The sequence below is a fragment of the Camelus dromedarius genome, chromosome 5 (assembly GCF_036321535.1).
Source record: "Camelus dromedarius isolate mCamDro1 chromosome 5, mCamDro1.pat, whole genome shotgun sequence".
NCBI classification, from domain to species: Eukaryota; Metazoa; Chordata; class Mammalia; order Artiodactyla; family Camelidae; genus Camelus; species Camelus dromedarius.
Window position 1 is genome coordinate 40,618,127 of NC_087440.1, and position 18,776 is coordinate 40,636,902.

At 36.8% G+C, this 18,776-nt stretch overlaps 1 protein-coding gene across 1 annotated transcript; it reads left to right on the forward strand.

Moving 5' to 3' along the window:
- The first annotated feature begins 1,206 nt into the window (after positions 1 to 1,206).
- Positions 1,207 to 18,424, forward strand: PSMA6 (proteasome 20S subunit alpha 6). Its single transcript, XM_010986125.3, has 7 exons — positions 1,207 to 1,382; positions 11,164 to 11,258; positions 11,733 to 11,814; positions 12,560 to 12,715; positions 15,157 to 15,335; positions 16,566 to 16,660; positions 18,200 to 18,424. The coding sequence occupies exons 1-7, from the start codon at positions 1,307 to 1,309 to the stop codon at positions 18,255 to 18,257; spliced, it is 741 nt and encodes a 246-aa protein (XP_010984427.1). The 5' UTR covers positions 1,207 to 1,306; the 3' UTR covers positions 18,258 to 18,424.
- The last annotated feature ends 352 nt before the right edge of the window (positions 18,425 to 18,776 follow it).

The window sequence follows — 18,776 nt, forward strand, 5'->3', positions numbered from 1 at the left end:
GACTGGGACCTAAACCAAAAGGAAGGGACAACTTCTATCAGTACACTGGGAATTAGCTGCTGCTGGAAAGTACCCTGTGTGCCAGAGAGGATGTTTGCACTTAGTATCTTATTAATCAAGTTTCAGTTTTGGATTTTCCTTTTCAGGTTAATGAAATAGTTTATTTTTTAAAAACACTCTTGAGAGATTGGAACTTCCTAAGAAACTCCTTAGGAGGCTCTACAATTTTTTTTTCTTTTAAGTGGCAAGTGAGTTTAGGAGAAGATACTTTAGAGAGGTAAGAATCCCTATTTCAGTATTAGTGACAGCAGGCATGAAGTGCCAGAAACCTTGGTACATCTGGCCTTCCTGGTGCACAAACTATTGAGCAGAGGGGGCGGGCAACTCTAGCCTAACATCTGTTCTGCATTACATATTCAGTAAATAAAGAGTGTGCCTTGGGGTTAGGTCAAAATAGGCACCTTTTACAATTTGAAAAGCCACCTGATGAGAACCTGCTGTTCTCCGGGAGCTGCCTTGCCAGCTTGGAATTGCTCACTTTAGTCCATTCAACACTAGCTCGCTATGAGTCCTGTCCCTTCGGTTTTTGTACACTATCAATCAAGGCTACCGATTCCTCTATTACACCCATATTTTAACCTCAGTTCCACTTTTAAGACACAGCTGTCGGGGGCTGCTGGCCAAAGGATTTTGCCTGGCCAGAAGAAAATTCTGCTCTGGAGTGGCTACCACAACCCTCTCTCTTCTGTACCTAAAATGAAAGGCTGCTGCGGCAACAGCTGCAATCCATTTATTTCTCCCTGTAGTAGCAGGAAGGAAAGTGGTTGGGTAAATGGAAGTTAGGAAGAACACCAGCAATGCAGACACAGGCTGGTTATATAAATGCCAAAACTAACGAGAGGCTTGTTACTTGCAGGATCCATTTAGATCTCACTGATAGTCAAATCACTTCTCCACGGCCTGGAGAGCTTTTCAGTTCTTGCTATAATCAACTGATTCCCCAGATGAAAGCTCTAAACCTCCACAACCAGAGATTCACCTGCCGTCTTCAACCCGCCCACACGTGCTGCTGGCGCACGCGCATATCCAAAACCTTAGCTCAGTTCTCCCCACCCCCACCTCCAGGGGCGGGCCCTTGGAGCTCTTTCCGCGCTTGAACTGGCGAGAGTTGTGAGTTCGGTGCGCAAGAGCGGATGAAGCCGGCTGGTGCCCCGGAAGCAGTCGCAGAAACTTCCGTAGGGGTTTGTACGCCTGGTGCGGGAGCTACGGGGCCCGGGGACTGTGCTTGGAGTAGCGGTGCACCACCATGTCCCGTGGTTCCAGCGCTGGTTTTGACCGCCACATTACCATTTTTTCCCCCGAGGGCCGGCTCTACCAAGTAGGTGAGTGAACCAGGTCTGCCTTGGGTCCACGCGGATTGCTCTGTCATGGTACGGCCTGGAGCTGGCAGACGTGGCCGGAGCTGGGACGAGGGGAGGGCCGGAGCCAGGTTGAGTCCGGTGATGTTCCCACCCGTGTCTGCAGGCAGGGGTCGGGAGCTCTCCAGGACGAGCGGCCGCATAATAAAGAGTTAAGGAAGATAGGGCGGTAATGCCGGAGTCAGCTTTCTGAGGCCTCTTCACCTGTTACATTTTGACCTGAGTGGGCCCAACGCCTGTAATTATCTAGAAGATAGTTGGTTCCTTGACCTTCTAGTTAAAACGTTCCCTCTCCAATTTACTTTGTTTGCAGCATGAACTTCCTTGTCCTGTGGTTAGTTCCACACAGGAATTCAGAGACGCTGTGCTCGTCCTAGGGGATGCAGAAATATCACACCCTCTCTTGTCCTGAAGCGCACAGCTTCAAGGGAATGACAGATAGGTAAACAAACGGATAAAAAGAAGAATAAAAAGAGCTAAATTACAAATATCTACAGAGTTCAGGACGTCTTTGCATAACTGGTAGGATGAGTGGCTATCAGTTCTAGAGCTGCTCTTGACACTAACATCCCCTTTTACTCACATCTGTTTGAATGCTTCTGTAGTTTAAAAGCTGTTCCTGAGTTGTAGATGAGGTATGGTGAGCTAGCTGTTTCCTGAAAAAGAGCTTCGGTGGAAATAAACCCTAAACTAGTTATCAGTTATTCAGCGTAACAGTACATTTTGTTGGATCGAAATGCTCAGGGTTTAGATTATGATTATAACCCCCGACCCGTAACTCCTTGCCATGGTGAATTCATTATGAGAAGAATCAGATTTACAACTGGCCCGTGATAATTTCGCCTTTGAGTGAGTTTAGCACCCGCAGTGCCTTAGTGAGGACCGTAATATAATCATCTGTGCTTGGAAATCATAAGGAGAGAATTGGCCTATAAATGAGATTCTCTTTACCTGTAAATTTTAGAAATAGTTAAAGATAACTTGGAATGACACCGGTCTACTCTATGGTTACATACTGGATATAATGTAGCAAGAAACAGTATCATAATGGTAATTCAGTAACCCTTTTAACTCATCCCCCATTGAAAAATATGATCTGAGATAGAACAGAGAAATAACTGTATCCTCAGGGAAGTTTCATTTTTAAAGTTTCATTCCTGAGTTTTAAAGACTTTTTCTATATTGGACTATGCTTTGAATATTCTCTTTTGTGGTTTTTAATACGTGAACAGGAAAAGTCACTTAGACCTACAGTATGCTATATTGTGAAATCTAGCCATAAAGCATAGGCTTTAATGCTTTCCAGATTCGGTGAGTAGAAAGGCTGACTGTAGTGTCATTTTAATGGTTTTAAAAGATTTAGAATATTACACGTAGTTAAAAACAAGTTAAATATCTAGACAGAATAATTTAAGCTCTGCCTTGTTGAATAACACTCCCTCTGCTTTTCAGGGCACTAATTAGACCTTGCTAGGAAAAGGAAAGTGAAAGAATAGTTGGTATGAGCAAGCAGTTTAGTGGTGAAGAGTTCAGGTCTGGATTCAGATTCCTGCTCTGCGCCATACTAGCCAACCTGGGCAAGTAACACAACTTTAGCCTTAGTTTCTGTTTGCAAAGTTGGCCTAATAATTCCTTCCTTATGTGGTTGTTTTGAGGATTAAATAAGGCGATATTATGTAGAGTGCTTGGCATAGTATTAAAACTTCAGTAAATGTTTTTCTTTGATTCTTTGGCTCAGTTTTTGGTCTTTTAGATTAGTAGCTCTGTAGACATAGAATATCCTTTTTTTATGGTCCATCCATGATTGGTTCTCTAGTGAAATATGTACAGTATCATAACGTAAATACTTTTTATTAGTTTATAAACCTTAGAATCTGCCAGAGACAAAGCATGTAAAAATTACAGAGTGCAAAATGTTAACCATAACAGTGGGAAAATGATACAACAAAATGGGTAAATGACAAGGGAATGGAAAGATTAATGGGAAGGTGAGTATAGTCCTCATCTTCCATAGTTGGGATTCAAAAGATAAATGTGGTCTAAAGTTGATAAATTTTTAAAAAGAGGCGTAAATTTAAATGTACACTGCTAACTATAATTATAAACAAACTATTGACTGTTTTTTCCCAAGAAGTAGGGAGAAAGATTTTTTTATTGTTATCTGTACCCTTTGGTAACTATTAAAATTTTTCTCAGTGTATTCAGATTGTGTGTGTGTGTGTGTGTGTGTGTGTGTGTGTGTGTGTGTGTGTGTGTGTGAGAGAGAGAGAGAGAGAGAGAGAGAGAGAGAGAGAGAGAGAGAGAGAGAGAGAGGCAGGGAGAAGGGAGAGGGAGGGAGGGAGGGAGAGAGAAGGAGAGAGAGAGAGAGAGAGAGAAGGAAAACTGTAGCACTATATACAGAACACCTGGCTTTGAAATATAATTTCAGAAATTCCCCAGGTTATCAGTGAGGAAAGTGAGGTCCATAAGCCTGGCTACTTTCAGGCCCTTCTGTCTACTACTACTTTTTTACTTAATACTTTTGCTGGATGTGTCTGGCAAGGGAGGTAGGAGCAGTCACTTGAATTGGCCTCCCGGTGAAAGTGAGCACTGCCTGGTTGCTTTTAAGAAAGGTGATGAGAAACAGGAAAGAAAGGGACTGGAAGAGACAGACTGAAGAGGGCAGTTTTCTAATCTAGAAGTGGTACTGTGTGTTAAAGCCAGGATTCCTGGGGAGTCCTTGCTCCACGCCAACTAGGAGAACATTCTTCATGTGTAAAATAGAGATAATAATTCCACTTACCTCATAGGGCTGTAAGGATTTAATGAGTTAATAGATGTAAAGTACTTAGAACAGTGCCTGTCACATAGTAACTGCTCAGTAAATGTTTCTGTGATGGTCGCTGTCAGAAAAACAAGTGGCTGATAAAAATGGAATCAGGAATTTCACAAATAAATGGACTGAGAAGTTCTTACTGTTTGCCTCTTTTGCAGTTTAAAAAAAATCTTGTTTTAAGAATGTTTCTTAACCCAGATTTCTCATGCCCTCCTTGAATCTGATTTGAAATTAAATGTGTGTTTATATTCATACATACATGTTTATGTGTATATATATTCATGAATATGTACATAATAAAACTACACCAAAATGTAATGGGATCAAATGCTTCTATGTTTTCACCACCACCACCAACCCACCAGCGCCCAAGATTTCTAATGACCCTCCCTGCCTGAAGATCACAATTTTAAGGAGTGTAGTATTAAGAGGCATCATGAAATGAGACACACTTCCTGCTTAAGTTAGAAGATTAGGGATAGAGAATGAACAGTATCAAAAAATCTTAATAACAAAAAGTTTCTAGTCATACAGCATTGAAATTGAATATAGACTTTCCTGCAGAATACTTGTCTTGCCCCAATAGAACATCTCTCTGTTTGTTTTTTTTTTATAACCAAACTTCAAAGAATGTTATGGGCCATACGTTATTTTTCCAGCTTATGTTTATATTGGGAAAAAAGTCATATTTATCTTCCAAAACTCAGCACAGGTATTTGTTTATTTTTAAACAACATCTATTTATTTTCTCCCAGTTTTGTAAGTTAGAAGTCTGGTAGGCTCATCTTTGGGTCACACAGGCTGAAATCAAGGTCTTAGTAGGGCTGCATTCTTTTTTTTTTTTTTAAGACTTTTTTTTCAATTGAGGAAACATTGGTTTATAACATTATATAAGTTTCATGTGTACAACATTATATTTCTATATACCCTACATCATGCTTACCACCAAAAAGTTTAGTTTTTATCTCAGTACAGCATTTTAGACAAGATTATGGGTGGTAAAAATCTTGAGTTACATTCCTAAAATCTGCAGAATTTCAGAATCACCTGTAGCTGCTTTGCAAAGCTGATGACATCAATAAAGGGGATGTAGATCTGTTGCTAGCATCCCACTGAGCAGGTCACACTGTGAGCCATTGTCAGACATTGTGTTCTAATCCTGAACATTTTGTCACAGTATCTTTTATATTTAGCCCCAGTTTTTTCCTAGTATTATACAAACGAGTCCTGGAAAAACTGGAAAGTGTTAGACAAAATTGTAGGGGAAGAAGCAAAGTGTATGAGAAATTACTGTGGAAAAGAAGTCTCTACATATAAACAGCTGTTTATTAACCATTTTGTTTGTGATTAAGGAAGCAGTTTGCATTCTAACCTCATGGTTTGTTGTTAGGTTGAACCTTATGAAACTGCTGATGTTTGACTATTCTTTCCCTGTAAAAGGCTTTTTCATGTAGTTCAGTCTAATATATATAGGTAATTTACTGTGTATTTAAGTTACAAATTAAGAAATTAGATTCAAAACTGAAATAGACTCACAGACATAGAAAACAAATTTAGGGTTCCCAAAAAAGGGGAAGGTGGGGAGGGATAAAGTAGGAGTTCAGGATTAACAGATACACACTACTATATAAAATAGATGAAAAACAAGATCCTACTGTATAGCACAGGGAACTGCATTCAGTATCTTGTAATAACCTCTGATGGAAAGACTCTGAAAAAAAGAATATATATTTTAAAAGTAGGTATATATATGTATAACTGAATCACTTCGCAGTACACCTGAAACTAACACAACATTGTAAATTAGCTATACTTCAATTTTTTAAAAATTGGGGGTTTGGGATAGACTATAATCCACCATAATTTTTCCCATTTAAAAAGTGGGAAATGGGCTATGAGTTATTTTCCTGCATAATCTTGGACATTGAAGAACAGATTACTGAGATTAACATCATAGTGTTTGCTAGCTTTGAAAGTTTCTGAAATTTTATCCATAAAACAAAAATCCTTAGTGATGGAAATAAAGTATTTAATTACTATTTCTGACACTTGGACTCTGGCTTTAAAAAGTAAATATGCCTTTTAAATGCTGCCCATAAACTATTCAGATTTTTTTTCTTATTTGGCCTTCATGCTCACCTTTACTGTAAACTGTGGTATTACTTTTTACCCAACCAGTGTTTCTTTAGAAGATATTTTTTAGTTATTAAATCATCTCTAGATTCTTTCTTGGCAGTTTCCACTTTTGTCAACATTATAAGATGTATATTTTATCGTGGTATTTTTAAAGATTTTTTAAATTGAGGTATAGTTGATATACAATATATGAGTTTCAGGTATACAGTATAGTGATTCACAATTTTTGAAGGTTATGCTCCACATATAGTTATTATAAAATACTGGCTGTATTCCCTGTGCTGTACAGTATATCCTTGTCATTTATTTATTTTATGCTAGTGGTAATGTTATAATGGGTAATCATTTACACAAAATTTTATTGACAATTACAGTACAGTATGGTATTAAAATATCTGTGCAAAGAAGGGTACTTTGGGAAATGACACTGAAGGTGAGAGTCAGGAAAGTTTCCTCAGAAGATGAATTGATCTGCATGGAGATTAGATAAGGAAATTTGGGGAGACCAGTGCATTGGTCAGTCAGTGTGGCTGGAGCAGACAGTGATGACTGGAAGAGCAGATTGTAGCAAAATTGTGAAGAGATTTGGATGCTGTGCTGGCATTTGGACTTGGTCCCATGGGTTTTGGACATAGCAGAGGTCTTTGAGAACGACATTGAGTACTGAGTAAGATAACGAGAGAGTTGACTGTAGAATTAGAGTACAAAGGGACAGGTGAAAGGAAGGCCACAATGGAGTAATCCTTATAAGCCCTAATGAGTGAACTAAGGTACAGAGAAAGGGTGGAGAAGGGGAGACTCTTGAGTTTATTTTATTTTTTTAAATTTTATTATGGAAACTTTCAAACAAAAGTAAGTAGAATAATAGTACAATGACCCTCATGTACCCATACCCAGCTTCAGCAGTTGTCAACATTTTGTCAATCTTATTTTACCATGCACTTTCCCCCTCTCTGCTAGAGTATTTTAAAGCAAATCCTAGAGAGGAGTGGACATTTCTCCTGATGACAGAGAAATGAAGAGTCAAGAATGGTACCCAAGTTTGTAGCTTGAAAACTTGAGCGGTTAGTAATTTGAGATAAGAACTGTAAGAAGCAGGTTTATAGAGAAGAGGAGTTTAATTTGAGACAAGCCTGTGGGGGAAATAGGCATTTGCAAATACGGTTCAGAGCTAAAAATGACAGAATTAGTAGTGATTATATAGGATAAAATCACCCATGGTTAGGGAGAAATTATAGAATCCTGGGGGATACCAGTATTTAAGGAGCTGGTTGAGGAGGTGGAAGCAGTGGAGATCAAGAAGTAGGAGATGAATAGTAGGAATGATATTCTTAACTAAGAATTTTAAGTTGAAAATTCAGTTACTCAATTGCACTAGCCACATTTCAAGTGTTTAATAGCCACATGGGGCTAATGGGTATTGGACAGTGCACATATAGAACATAGCCATTGTCTCAGGAAGTTTTGTTGGACAGCACTAGTCTGTATGGAGAGGGAGAGAGGACTTGGACTCCTGTAATGAATCCTGGCAAATTCTTAGGTACATTATTGAGAACCATTTTTTTATATGGAAAATTTTAAATATTTTTTGGGATAAAATTTTATACTGTGGTGAGGGAGATAGCTCTTTCTTTTATGTCCTTTATCTTTTGCATTATTTAAGCAGGCCAGATATATAATGCACATGAGTAAAACCAGCTGGTGAGATAGGACGAGAAGTGACGGGAACTGTGGAAAACTGCAAAACACGTGCCAGCCCTAGATGATTTTTGCTCTGCAGGACAGTTGCTATGTGGGAATGCGGGTCAGATGTTACCAGAATTTTTTTTTCTCCCTAAAAAAACTAAACCCTGATTTTATCTGACTTTTTAGTTAATTAAAATCTTTCTAGAAACTACATTCTAAGCCAATTTGAGTAAGCTGGATTGGGCCCATGGCCAACCTGTGATTTAGTATCTACTGGTTGCAAATGTAATTTTAAATTTCCTTGGTTCCTACTTTGACTATCCAGTCTGGATGTGGAGGGGGAAATTACACACTTGAAAATGCTAAAATTAATGGTGAAATAGGAAATTATATGGGAATTCAGAGAAAGGGTTGAAAAATCCCTTCTGGGACAATCAGAGTAAGTGTCAGGGAAAATGGAAGAGTCTCGAGGGGAAGGGCAAGCTTCAGTTGGGTGGGAATAAGAGTGGTAGGGCTGTCCAGATAGGACTTGAAGAAGCAAAGACATGGGAGTGGAAGGATCAAGGACTATAAACAAAAGAATAATGTACATTTATCTCTGTAATATCTATAGTGATAACCTTCCTTTTCCCTGATAACTGGTCATTTGTATTCTGTTTTTTTTTTTTTTTTTTTTTTTGATGAGTCCAGCTTGGAGTTTGTATTAGTTTCCTGTGGCTGCTGTAACAAATTACAACTAACTTGGGGGCTTAAAAAAACAAAAGTTTATTCTCTCACAATTCTGGAGGCCAGAAATCCAAAATCAGTATCAGCTGACACGGTGTCAGGCAGGGCTGTGCTCTGTCTGGAGGCTCCAGGGCAGAACGCATTCCTTGTCACTTCTACTTCTAGAGGCTTTTTTTGGCCTGGGGAGCAAATCTTTCTGCTTCCTCTTCATAGCACCTTCCTCTCTGTGTGTGTAAAATTTCCCTCTCTCTCCTAATACAGATACATATGATTGCATTTAGGGCCCACCGGGGTAATCTCCTCCATCCCAATATTAACCTAATCACGTTTGCAAAGATCCTTTTTTGTGCTCTATAAAATAATATTTGCAGGTTCCAGGGATTAGGACATGGATTTGGGGGCTGTTTTTCAGCTTACCAAAGGATTTCTAATTTTGTTGGTTTATTGCTTTTGTTCAAAGAATCAATTTTTGACTTTGCTGATGTTCTCTTTTTTGTCTATTGATTTCTGGTCTTTATTATTTCTTTTCTTCTAATTTGGGTTTATTTTGCCCTTTTCTATCTTCTTAAAGTGGAAATTTAGGTTTAGGACTAAGGGCCCCAGCTACTTTATGGCTTTTCACCAGAGGCCACCAGTGGTTTCTTGCCATATAGCCACTTATCAACCAGCAAGAAGAATCTCTAGAGTGAGTCTGCTAGCAAGACGGAGTCTTATATAATGCAATGTGATCAGGAGAGTGCCATCCCATTTCCTTTGCCATATTTAGTTTGTTAGAAGGAAGTTACAGATCTTGCCCACAGTCGGGAAGGGATTATACAAAGGTGTGAACACCAGTAGGCAGGTATTGTGGAGGGGAGGGCACCTTAGGGTCTGTCCACCATAGCAGTAAAATTCCTTATGAACACTGTTTTAGCTGCATCCTACAAGTTTTGATAAATTTTCTTTACCATTCAGTTCAAAACATTTAAAAATTTCTCTTGTGATTACTTCTTTGACCACATGGATTATTTAGATGTATGTTTTTAAATTTTCATATGTTTAGGAATTTCAGTACTTTATTTGAATCTTGTTTTACGGCCTAACATATAATCTGTCTTGGTAAATGTACCATCTGCATTTTTATTATACTGTTAATACCTGTGCCTTTAGTTGTTGAAAGTAGTGTTCTACAGATACCACCTGGGTCACCGTGGTTGATAGAGGGTTTTCATTTCATGTATGTCTACTTTGTGTGTGTGTCTGTTTCTAGTAATTGCTAAGTGGCAGTGTTAAAATCTTTAACTAGGTAGGATTGGCCATTTCTCTTTTTAATTTTGTCAATTTTCCTTTCATGTATTTTGAAGTACTCTTAGAAGGTGCATATGCATTTATGATTGTTACGTCTTCTTATGAATTGATTCTTCTACCATTTTGAAATGTCTCTATTTCTGATAGTACCCTTTGTCTTGAAGTCTGCTTTACCTAATATTAATATAGTCCCTCCAACTTTACTTACCATTTTATTATATATGTGTACTTTTATTAGTGTCTTCAGTAGGCAGCATATATATTTAGAATATACGTATTTATATATAATTTTCTCTTTTACATTATCTTCTATATCTCCTCAAACGAGCATATATTAATTTCTGTTGCTATTTTCCTAATTTACAAAGTATATGTTTATATTAAATTTAAATATTAAGGAACTATATAACATAGAAAGAGATAGTCTCATCTGTAATTCTACTCTCCAGAGGCAATGATTTTCAACTAAACTGCATGGTGCCATAGTAGTTTGTTTTTATAAACCACTTTGATCCAGCTGTTTTAACCTGGGGGATGGTTTGACAGCAGCTAGAAGGGCACAAGCTGAAGCTGGTTGTAGATAAACTAAAGAATCCTATGGTGTAGGTAATGTGAAAATTGCAAAAAACATGGTCCAGAAAATTTCAACTTGGTAGGGGGAAAAACAATGCAAAATAATCTAACAGCAAATAAAACTGCATATGATCGATTACTTGTTGACCAAAAGTTGACAGAAATAGTAAATCTTGAGAAAATTTAGAGCAACCTAATTTGACCCAGGAATACCAGACTTGGTAGAAATAATGGCTACGAAACAAACTTTTTAAATGATAAAACATAATTTGTAAAAGATTTGATATGATAAAAAATAATTAAATCTTTATTGGAAATTTGGTACTTGCACCTGATGGAAATGATTAAAATGGAAAGAAATGGAGTTGGTTTAATTATGCTTTATTATTATCATTATTATTTTGACTTTGCATGTTTTGTACAGCATTCCATGTTAGTTCATAAAGCTCTTTATTTTTAATGACTTTATTATTCCATTGCATGAATCATTTCACCTTTTAAAAAAACTGTTTTATTTTCCAGAATATGCTTTTAAAGCTATAAACCAGGGTGGTCTTACATCAGTAGCTGTCAGAGGGAAAGACTGTGCAGTAATTGTCACACAGAAGAAAGTACCTGTAAGTAGTACCGCCCAGATAGCCAACTATTACGGAATACAAAGCAAGGGTTTTTCACAAGTTTGTACGAGGGTATATTATTATCTATATATGTTAACAGTATTTTTGCTTTGACCCTACTTTCCTAGCTGTTATCCAAGAAGTATTTATTGAGCAGCTCTGGACAGTTTAGCTGAGCAGATAGAATTAACATGTTGAATTTTGTGTCATGATTATAAGCACAGTGGGATTTGTAGGTCTTTTGTCTTCAGGGACTTTGAAACACATTTTGGGGAGCTATAGTTATTGCTCACAGGAAGCATCACCTAAAAAAGGAAAACAGAGCCCCTCCCCCCTTTTAAATTGGTTTTAATTGTAAAATGAACAGAAGACATTTATTATATAGTTCATTGTTATAATTCCATAGTATTTTTAATCACTACACAGAAATCTGATTTTTTTTTTTTAATTATCTTGATTTATTTTGTTCTTTAGGACAAATTATTGGATTCCAGCACAGTGACTCACTTATTCAAGATAACTGAAAACATTGGCTGTGTGATGACAGGAATGACAGGTAATTGGCTTGGTATCTACTTAAATTTATTATTTTCTTCAAAATATTTTTGAGTGTTGTATTAATTTTTAAAAGCTCCCTTTAGTGCCTAATTTTCAGGTGATATGAGTAGATTTGCAGTCTTCCAAGGTTAGTATCAGTATCTTCAAAGTATTGTGAGCTTTTTAGAAATCATAAGTTTAATAGAATTAGATCTCTATGCTACTGTCAGGGAAACTGGACTGAGGCTACTGTCAGGGAAACAGGACTGAGGCTCCTCTCAGATGATTTATTTCAGATATAGTTAATAGCTGAAGGGGATGTAAGTCATTATATCTCACATGTGGTGATACTGACACTGGTTAGAAGTAAGTGAGAATTACAAAAATTATTCTGGGTTTCTATTTTCTGAAATAAAGGGAAAATTCAAGCCTATAAAAAAAAGATCAGGAGAAGCATTATTCTGTCTCCTTAAAACTTGTTCTTTTGGGAGTTACTAGACACTTTTAAAAACTATTTTTACAGCTGTTGAAAGGTTCAACATAAAAGGGCAGTACTGTGTGTAGAACTCCATCTTTTGAATTTTTTTCCTTTTTTTGTCATGTACTAATTACTGAGTCATTCACGACTCATTAGTGGGAGAAAAAGCCATAATGGACCACTTCTGCTTTCCTTAGGTCACAATGAAGATAGATGGAAAATTGTCTGGCTTTGAGGTTCATTCTTTCCTTCTAAACAAGTAAACTTTTGTTTTTTATACTCTAAGCTGACAGCCGATCCCAGGTACAGAGGGCACGCTATGAGGCAGCTAACTGGAAATACAAGTATGGTTATGAGATTCCTGTGGACATGCTGTGTAAAAGAATTGCAGATATTTCTCAGGTCTACACACAGAATGCTGAAATGAGGCCTCTTGGTTGTTGTAAGTATGTGAAGTCTCCCAAATAATTAATGAATTACAATTTTTTAAGAGAACATGCGTATGATTGGGACACTGTGCTGTAAATCAGAAATTGACACATTGTAACTGACTGTACTTCAGTAAAAAAACAAAGAGCATGCATAAAGGAAGTTATTTCAGTAACACTTGGGTTTTAAACGTGTGGTTTGGAAACTATAAAAGGTAAGGAAATCTTCATAATAAATCAGTGATGGAAGAATAAGTTTCGTAATAGTATTTTAGGCATTACTTTTAAGCATTAGATGCTGTTAGACTTTTTATCAAAATATTTCTATTTAGGGTATGTGATTTGAAAGATCTAAGGCACTATGACATTAGGCTTTTGTAATAGGGATTCTACTGCAATTCTAGATTATTAGTTCAGTGGAAATGCCTAAACTAGGCATCTTAACAAGCTGTTTCTTTTGACCACCCTGAAGTATCAGGCTCACACACATATGCCTGAGATTCATATACTTAGAATAAATTTCTTCTTTAAAAAACATGTAAAATTTTGTTGAGAGGGATCAGATTTACTGATTTTAGATTTATTGTAATACATTAGTCTAAAAGATTCAACACATTTGTTTCTGACATTGTGTCATTCATTCATGAGGATTAAAGCAAGCAATGTAATGATTTTAGCATCTGACCCTGTTTTTGACCTGTCACTTAAAAATTCTCCCTTGATTTCTTCAGTGATACTGTTCTCCTCACTTTGCTTAGCTCATTCTCGTCAACTGGTCCCTTAATGTTGGTCATCAGGTTTCTCTCCTTGGTCCTTCTCTCCTCTTTGTTCTGTCTGGGTGACCACATCCAATTTCATGGCTTCATTTACTACCTGTATACCAGTCACCCCTCATTAGCTTTAGCCCAGGCCCCTTCTCCTTTTCCCATGGATAGTTCAAACTTGAAATCATTGCAGTTTTTCTACATTCATCCTCAACTTCTTTTCTACCCTCACCTCACCTTCCCTGGTCATCTGTTTAGTCATCAAGCTTTACCTTAAAATATCTGTTCCTCCCATCTCCTCTGTCACTGTTTCATTGTCTCTTGCCTTTGCCACCTAATTTACCTCTTTTCTCCCTTCTCACTCTTTCCTAGACTGTTCCATATTGCGGCATGAGTTATTCTAACATCAAATTTTGATCATTGTTTCCTTGGAAATACAGTGTAAATTCCAAACTTCTTAATATGGCTTGCAAGTCCCCTTACAGTTTATTCCGAAGTTGCCTCTTTCTTGGCCTGCATTCCTCTCTCACCTGAAGCCCCTGTAATACACGGATCTTTCTGTCATTCCCTGGGTGTGCCCTGACCTTTCATGTCTTGGTGCCTTTGTGTATGTTCCTTTTGCCTTGATTGGCCTTCATTTCCTTATCACCTGTTAAACCCTGCTCATCTTGCAAGACCCTGGAGTAAAGAAGTGTTTCTTTTTTCTCCCAAGCAGTAAGTGGATCTCTCTTTTGTGTTGCTCTTCTACTTTGTATACATATATCAAGTATAAAATGTAAAGAAAATTACAGGGAAACATAACATTGGAATAAAGCAGATAGTTGGTCACTGTCATAGTGTTTGTCAATAAAATAAGACTGAAAATTCCTCATTACTAGAGTCTATAAAACATCTTTATAGAATAAAGTAGTTGAATAAAGAAGTCTTATAATATGTTCAAGTGGAGTTAAGCCATTCTTTAAATACTTTGTTACCTGCTCTGCTGAGTAAAATGAAGTTTGTTGGTGGTGTTTAATTGTATGTTTTAGAATAACATAATTTTATTTATAATAACAAAGTTATGTGTACAGAATTTAGAATTTGGTTTATACTGACTACTGGAGGAATACATTCCATTGGTAACAAAGATGAGCAGTGTAAAGGTGAACAGGTATCCCCCAGGTACATTTCACTTTGTCCCAGCATTCCCAATGTGGGTTCCATACCCTTTCAGTTCCCTGGAACCTTAACAGGTAGTTGATTAATTTTTCAAAAAGTATTCCTTGGTCAAATAAATTTAAGAACTACTGAGCTAAAAGAGGTCAACCTACAGCAGAACATTTAATATGCCTTTGTATATTATTTTCTCTAAAAAGCTTGTGAAACATATTTTCCAAATTTATTTGACCAGTTAACACCTTGGGATTAGGGTTCGAAGGAACACGCTTTGGGTAATAGCAAATTGTACATCATATTTGTGATAATTCAGACCTTTTAAAAGTCTGTGATAAAACCTTTTGCAAATGGAAATTTGTTACCTAATTTATCTGTGGTGATAACCTATATTTTGGTTATCAGTTTTCTTAAAACACGTATCCTAAAATAGATGGCCAGAGTAATGATTAACGACACCTTTGTGACAACACCAGGAGAGAAGAAATCTTGTTGTATAAAGGTGTAAGATACTTAATGAGAGTCTTTTTCTTTTTAAGGTATGATTTTAATTGGTATAGATGAAGAACAAGGCCCTCAGGTGTACAAGTGTGACCCTGCAGGTTACTACTGTGGGTTTAAAGCCACTGCAGCAGGAGTTAAACAAACCGAGTCAACCAGCTTCCTTGAAAAAAAAGTGAAGAAGAAATTTGATTGGACATTTGAACAGACAGTGGAAGTAAGTTAGCCAAAAGGAGCTGACTTTTTTTTTTTTACTGCTGTATACAATTGTGACGATCATGGCATAATTGACAAATCTCTATAGGCTATTTCTGGTGTATCTAAGTTTGTCAGCTTAATAGTAAAATTGGTGTGACGTGGGAACAATGAATACTGCTTTTATTCACTTAATTCACTATCTCATTTTGTAATGTATTTGAAACTGCTTTCAACAAAACGCTTATTAAATGGGAAAATATGACTAAGCATAGGAGTCAAGACCAGGCCCAAAGACCTGCATGGTTGTGACTTAAATTAGGCTTAAGCTTCCTGGAAGCAAAAGTGAAAAAGTTGAGTCAGTAATGTTGCTCTTATGGTCCAAAAGGAAAAGCAGCCACACCAAATTCTCAGGGAAGCAGACATCTTCATAGTAAAAGAATATGCTCACAGGATGACTTGGCAGAGAAAGTGTATCTAGGATGCAGAAGGAGAGCTAGCTTAATGCAGGGTTCTTGAGGGGATTGTTCATTGTGATTGGGAAGTTTTAAATTGACAGGACAAGCCAAAACTCCTATACAAATATTTAGTAACCTTAGACTAAAGAAGCCTCTTATTTACTGCCAAGAAGTTAAAAACAAAATTTGGAAATGAGGGTATGGGATACAGCTATTCTAAAGACTAACAACATGATTCTGATAAATGACAGGAAAAATTACCATCTCATACTTTTATGTTTGGTTGGCAGTGTTATCGTATACTAATAAGAGATATGGAGCTAGTTCTCATCCAGGAGGCACTGTGTCTTGTTTAAGTGTTTCTTAAAGTTTTTTTTTAATTGCAATTCATAGTCATGTAAATAATCACATCACCTACAAAGCCACTTAAAACATTCTTAAATTATTATTACTGTAAAGGCCTTGAAGGAAGATGGCACATTCATCTTTATCCTCTCTCCATCTCACTCCAAATGCTACTCTTGCATATTGTCTGGCAAATAGACTGTAAATCATCCTATTTTGTTTGATGGATCCCTTTAAGTTATGGTTTGACTTGGTATAAACAAGTTTCTTGTCATTGGGAGGTGACATATTAGAGTTAAGCAATCTGTGTGGCTGTAAAACTACATGACTCGAGTCTGGAGCAAAAATGAATAGCTTATGGTTAACTCATGAAGTGAATAAGCTTGGAATGGGAAAATCTTGGAATCTCTGACAAATACTGTATTATTTTAATGTTGATACTTTTTCAGACTGCGATTACATGCCTGTCTACTGTCCTGTCAATTGATTTCAAACCTTCAGAAATAGAAGTTGGAGTAGTTACAGTTGAAAATCCTAAATTCAGGTGAGTTACCTTGTTGGCTAGGTACTTAAAGAAGTTTGCCAAGTGATGAATTCTAGCCTAGAAAGATAGAGGAGGTCCATTTCTCCTATAACTTGAGGAAAAAACACTTTTTTGAACTATAGTTAGTTTTTTTTTCTTCAGCACCTGAGAGATCTGTTTTAAAACTTAGTGGATGTCTCTTTAAGAAAGACATAACTTCTTTTCTTCTCATTTCATTTGTATTATACCTAATGCCAGAAGTGATGTGAAATAACCTCCTTTATATAAGGAGTAAAGTAAGCATAAATGTTTTCTTTTTTAGCTTAAGTCCAATAGAAATTCAGCTCCCAAAGTAGTCATTTCATGTGGAATGTTATTTAGTGGTTATTTAAGTGGAGCTTTGAAGAACAGTATGAAATACTGATGTACATCAGACCCTATCTGGATAACCCTGAAACCCTTGAATTTTGCATACAGCTAATTGAATTGCAGATGCTGGATGCTTGTCTGTTCTTACTGATTCCCACAAATGAGCTTCACAGCTTCCATGAGTCAGATCTATACTGGGTGCTTAACATATATCAGCTTTCTTAATCCTCCCAGCAGTCCTATGAGGTGGTTTACTTTTACCATGAATCTGGATGCTCTTGTGAGTTGTGAAAATACTTTAGTTAAACCCACAGATGCAAGGAATCTGCAGGGGGACATGTTAACTAATGTGTGTATCTACTCTAGGGTCACAAATATAAAGACACATGGTCATGGTTAGGGCTGGGGAGAAAAGATAGTAAACTAGGCTTAACCAGACCTTGAAAAGTTTTGTTAGTACATTTTTTTCCTGCTTTGTTCTTTTTGTTGCCTGCAGGTAAGTGATATAAACATGAAAGATTTAAGAAATATTTATTGAATTAAAAAAAAATAAAACAATTGAATTTCCTCCTCCCTCTGCCCCCTATAGGAAAAGGTTGCTTTTTTTTCTTTAATAACTAGAATATATAATATAAACATCAACAAGTATGTAACTACTTACATTGCCCCAATTTGCACTAAAAAATGTCACTTTGACAAATTTCACTGTTAAGTCAGCCAGTAAGTAATAGGTCACATTAAAAGTTGCCAAGCAATTGATTTCTTTGGGGCAAACATCATTTAGAAAATAACATATTCAACATGGAGTGCCTTCTTGTGTCTCAGCTGATACAAACTTGAATTATACTAGATATAAAGGCATTTTGACGTAAGAACTAAAATAGAATACATTATATATAGTTTAGTTTTATATTTAGATATTTGCTATCATAGTTGCAACCAAAAGGGTTTTGCTGTCAAGAGACCTAATTCTAGATCTGATGTCAAAGAGGTAAACATTAGTGTGTATAGATGAAGTTAATATGATGCCTGGGAATTCCTTCAAATAAATTTGAAGGGATGATAATTGTTGAAGGTGGGTGACAGGTACACAAGAGTTCGTTACTATCCTACTTTTGTGTGTTTTTGGAATTTTGCATAATAAAAAGTTCTCAAAAACTAAATCGTGGGTTTTTTCCCTTTGCCTTCTAGGATTCTTACAGAAGCAGAGATTGACGCTCACCTTGTTGCTCTAGCAGAGAGAGACTAAACATTGTAGTTAGTTTACCACATCTGTGACACCACTTGCCTGTGTGTTTGGTATCAACAGGCCAACATTATGGAGGCCCCTGGATTGAAGAAGGAATCTCTCCCAGTCCTCCTGCCACTGAAGTGGTTAGGACTCTGTATAAATAAAACAGTGCTTTTGGAAAATAATCGCATCCTGTCTTTTTTACGTCCAATTTTAAACCTTTGTTAAATGCAGACTATTAAATGTTCACCATCTTCATACTGTAGCTTTATTCATTTTGTTTAAAGATCCAAGTTTCTTTGGCTTAAGGAACTTAATAGCCAGAAATTTAAACTACAGCTGTACAACATAATTATAAATTACAAACTAAAACTCTGGTTTCAAAACTTGCTCTGACTGTAACAAGTTGGTGTGTGACACAAGGCCTTTATTTTATAGTTCCTCATTCATTCCTGAACCTGGACCCCCAGGTTCCACTGGAGGTTTTAACTACAGTAAAATGATTAGCACTATTGATCTACAGTAGTTGAGATCTAC